Raw genomic sequence first — 246 nt, 5'->3', positions numbered from 1 at the left:
GCAGGGCCCTCTGCCCAGCTGCCACCCCGCCCCCGGCCCAGCCCCGGCCTCACTGCGCTGTCTGTCCCCAGGTTTCCCCTACGAGAAGGTGGTGCAGAGGGTCCTCTACCTCCAGGTCTTGGACTACGACCGCTTCAGCCGCAACGACCCCATTGGGGAGGTGTCCATCCCCCTCAACAAGGTGGACCTGACCCAGATGCAGACCTTCTGGAAGGATCTGAAGCCATGCAGCGATGGGAGTGTAAG

The 246-nt window shown here is 64.2% G+C and overlaps 1 protein-coding gene across 1 annotated transcript in view; it reads left to right on the top strand.

Annotated features, from left to right (window-relative positions):
• The window catches only part of SYT7 (synaptotagmin VII), a 100,057-nt gene that overhangs the window by 96,640 nt on the left and 3,171 nt on the right, over window positions 1-246 (top strand). Inside the window, exon 9 of the mRNA XM_014544542.1 lies at window positions 72-241. Coding sequence (XP_014400028.1) covers window positions 72-241 — 170 coding nt within the window. The remainder of the gene's footprint in view (window positions 1-71; window positions 242-246) is intronic.

This window comes from Myotis brandtii, unplaced genomic scaffold, assembly GCF_000412655.1.
Source record: "Myotis brandtii unplaced genomic scaffold, ASM41265v1 scaffold369, whole genome shotgun sequence".
Classification (NCBI taxonomy): domain Eukaryota; kingdom Metazoa; phylum Chordata; class Mammalia; order Chiroptera; family Vespertilionidae; genus Myotis; species Myotis brandtii.
The sequence above is the reverse complement of the archived record's forward strand: the minus strand, read 5'-3'. Positions and strand labels throughout refer to the sequence as shown.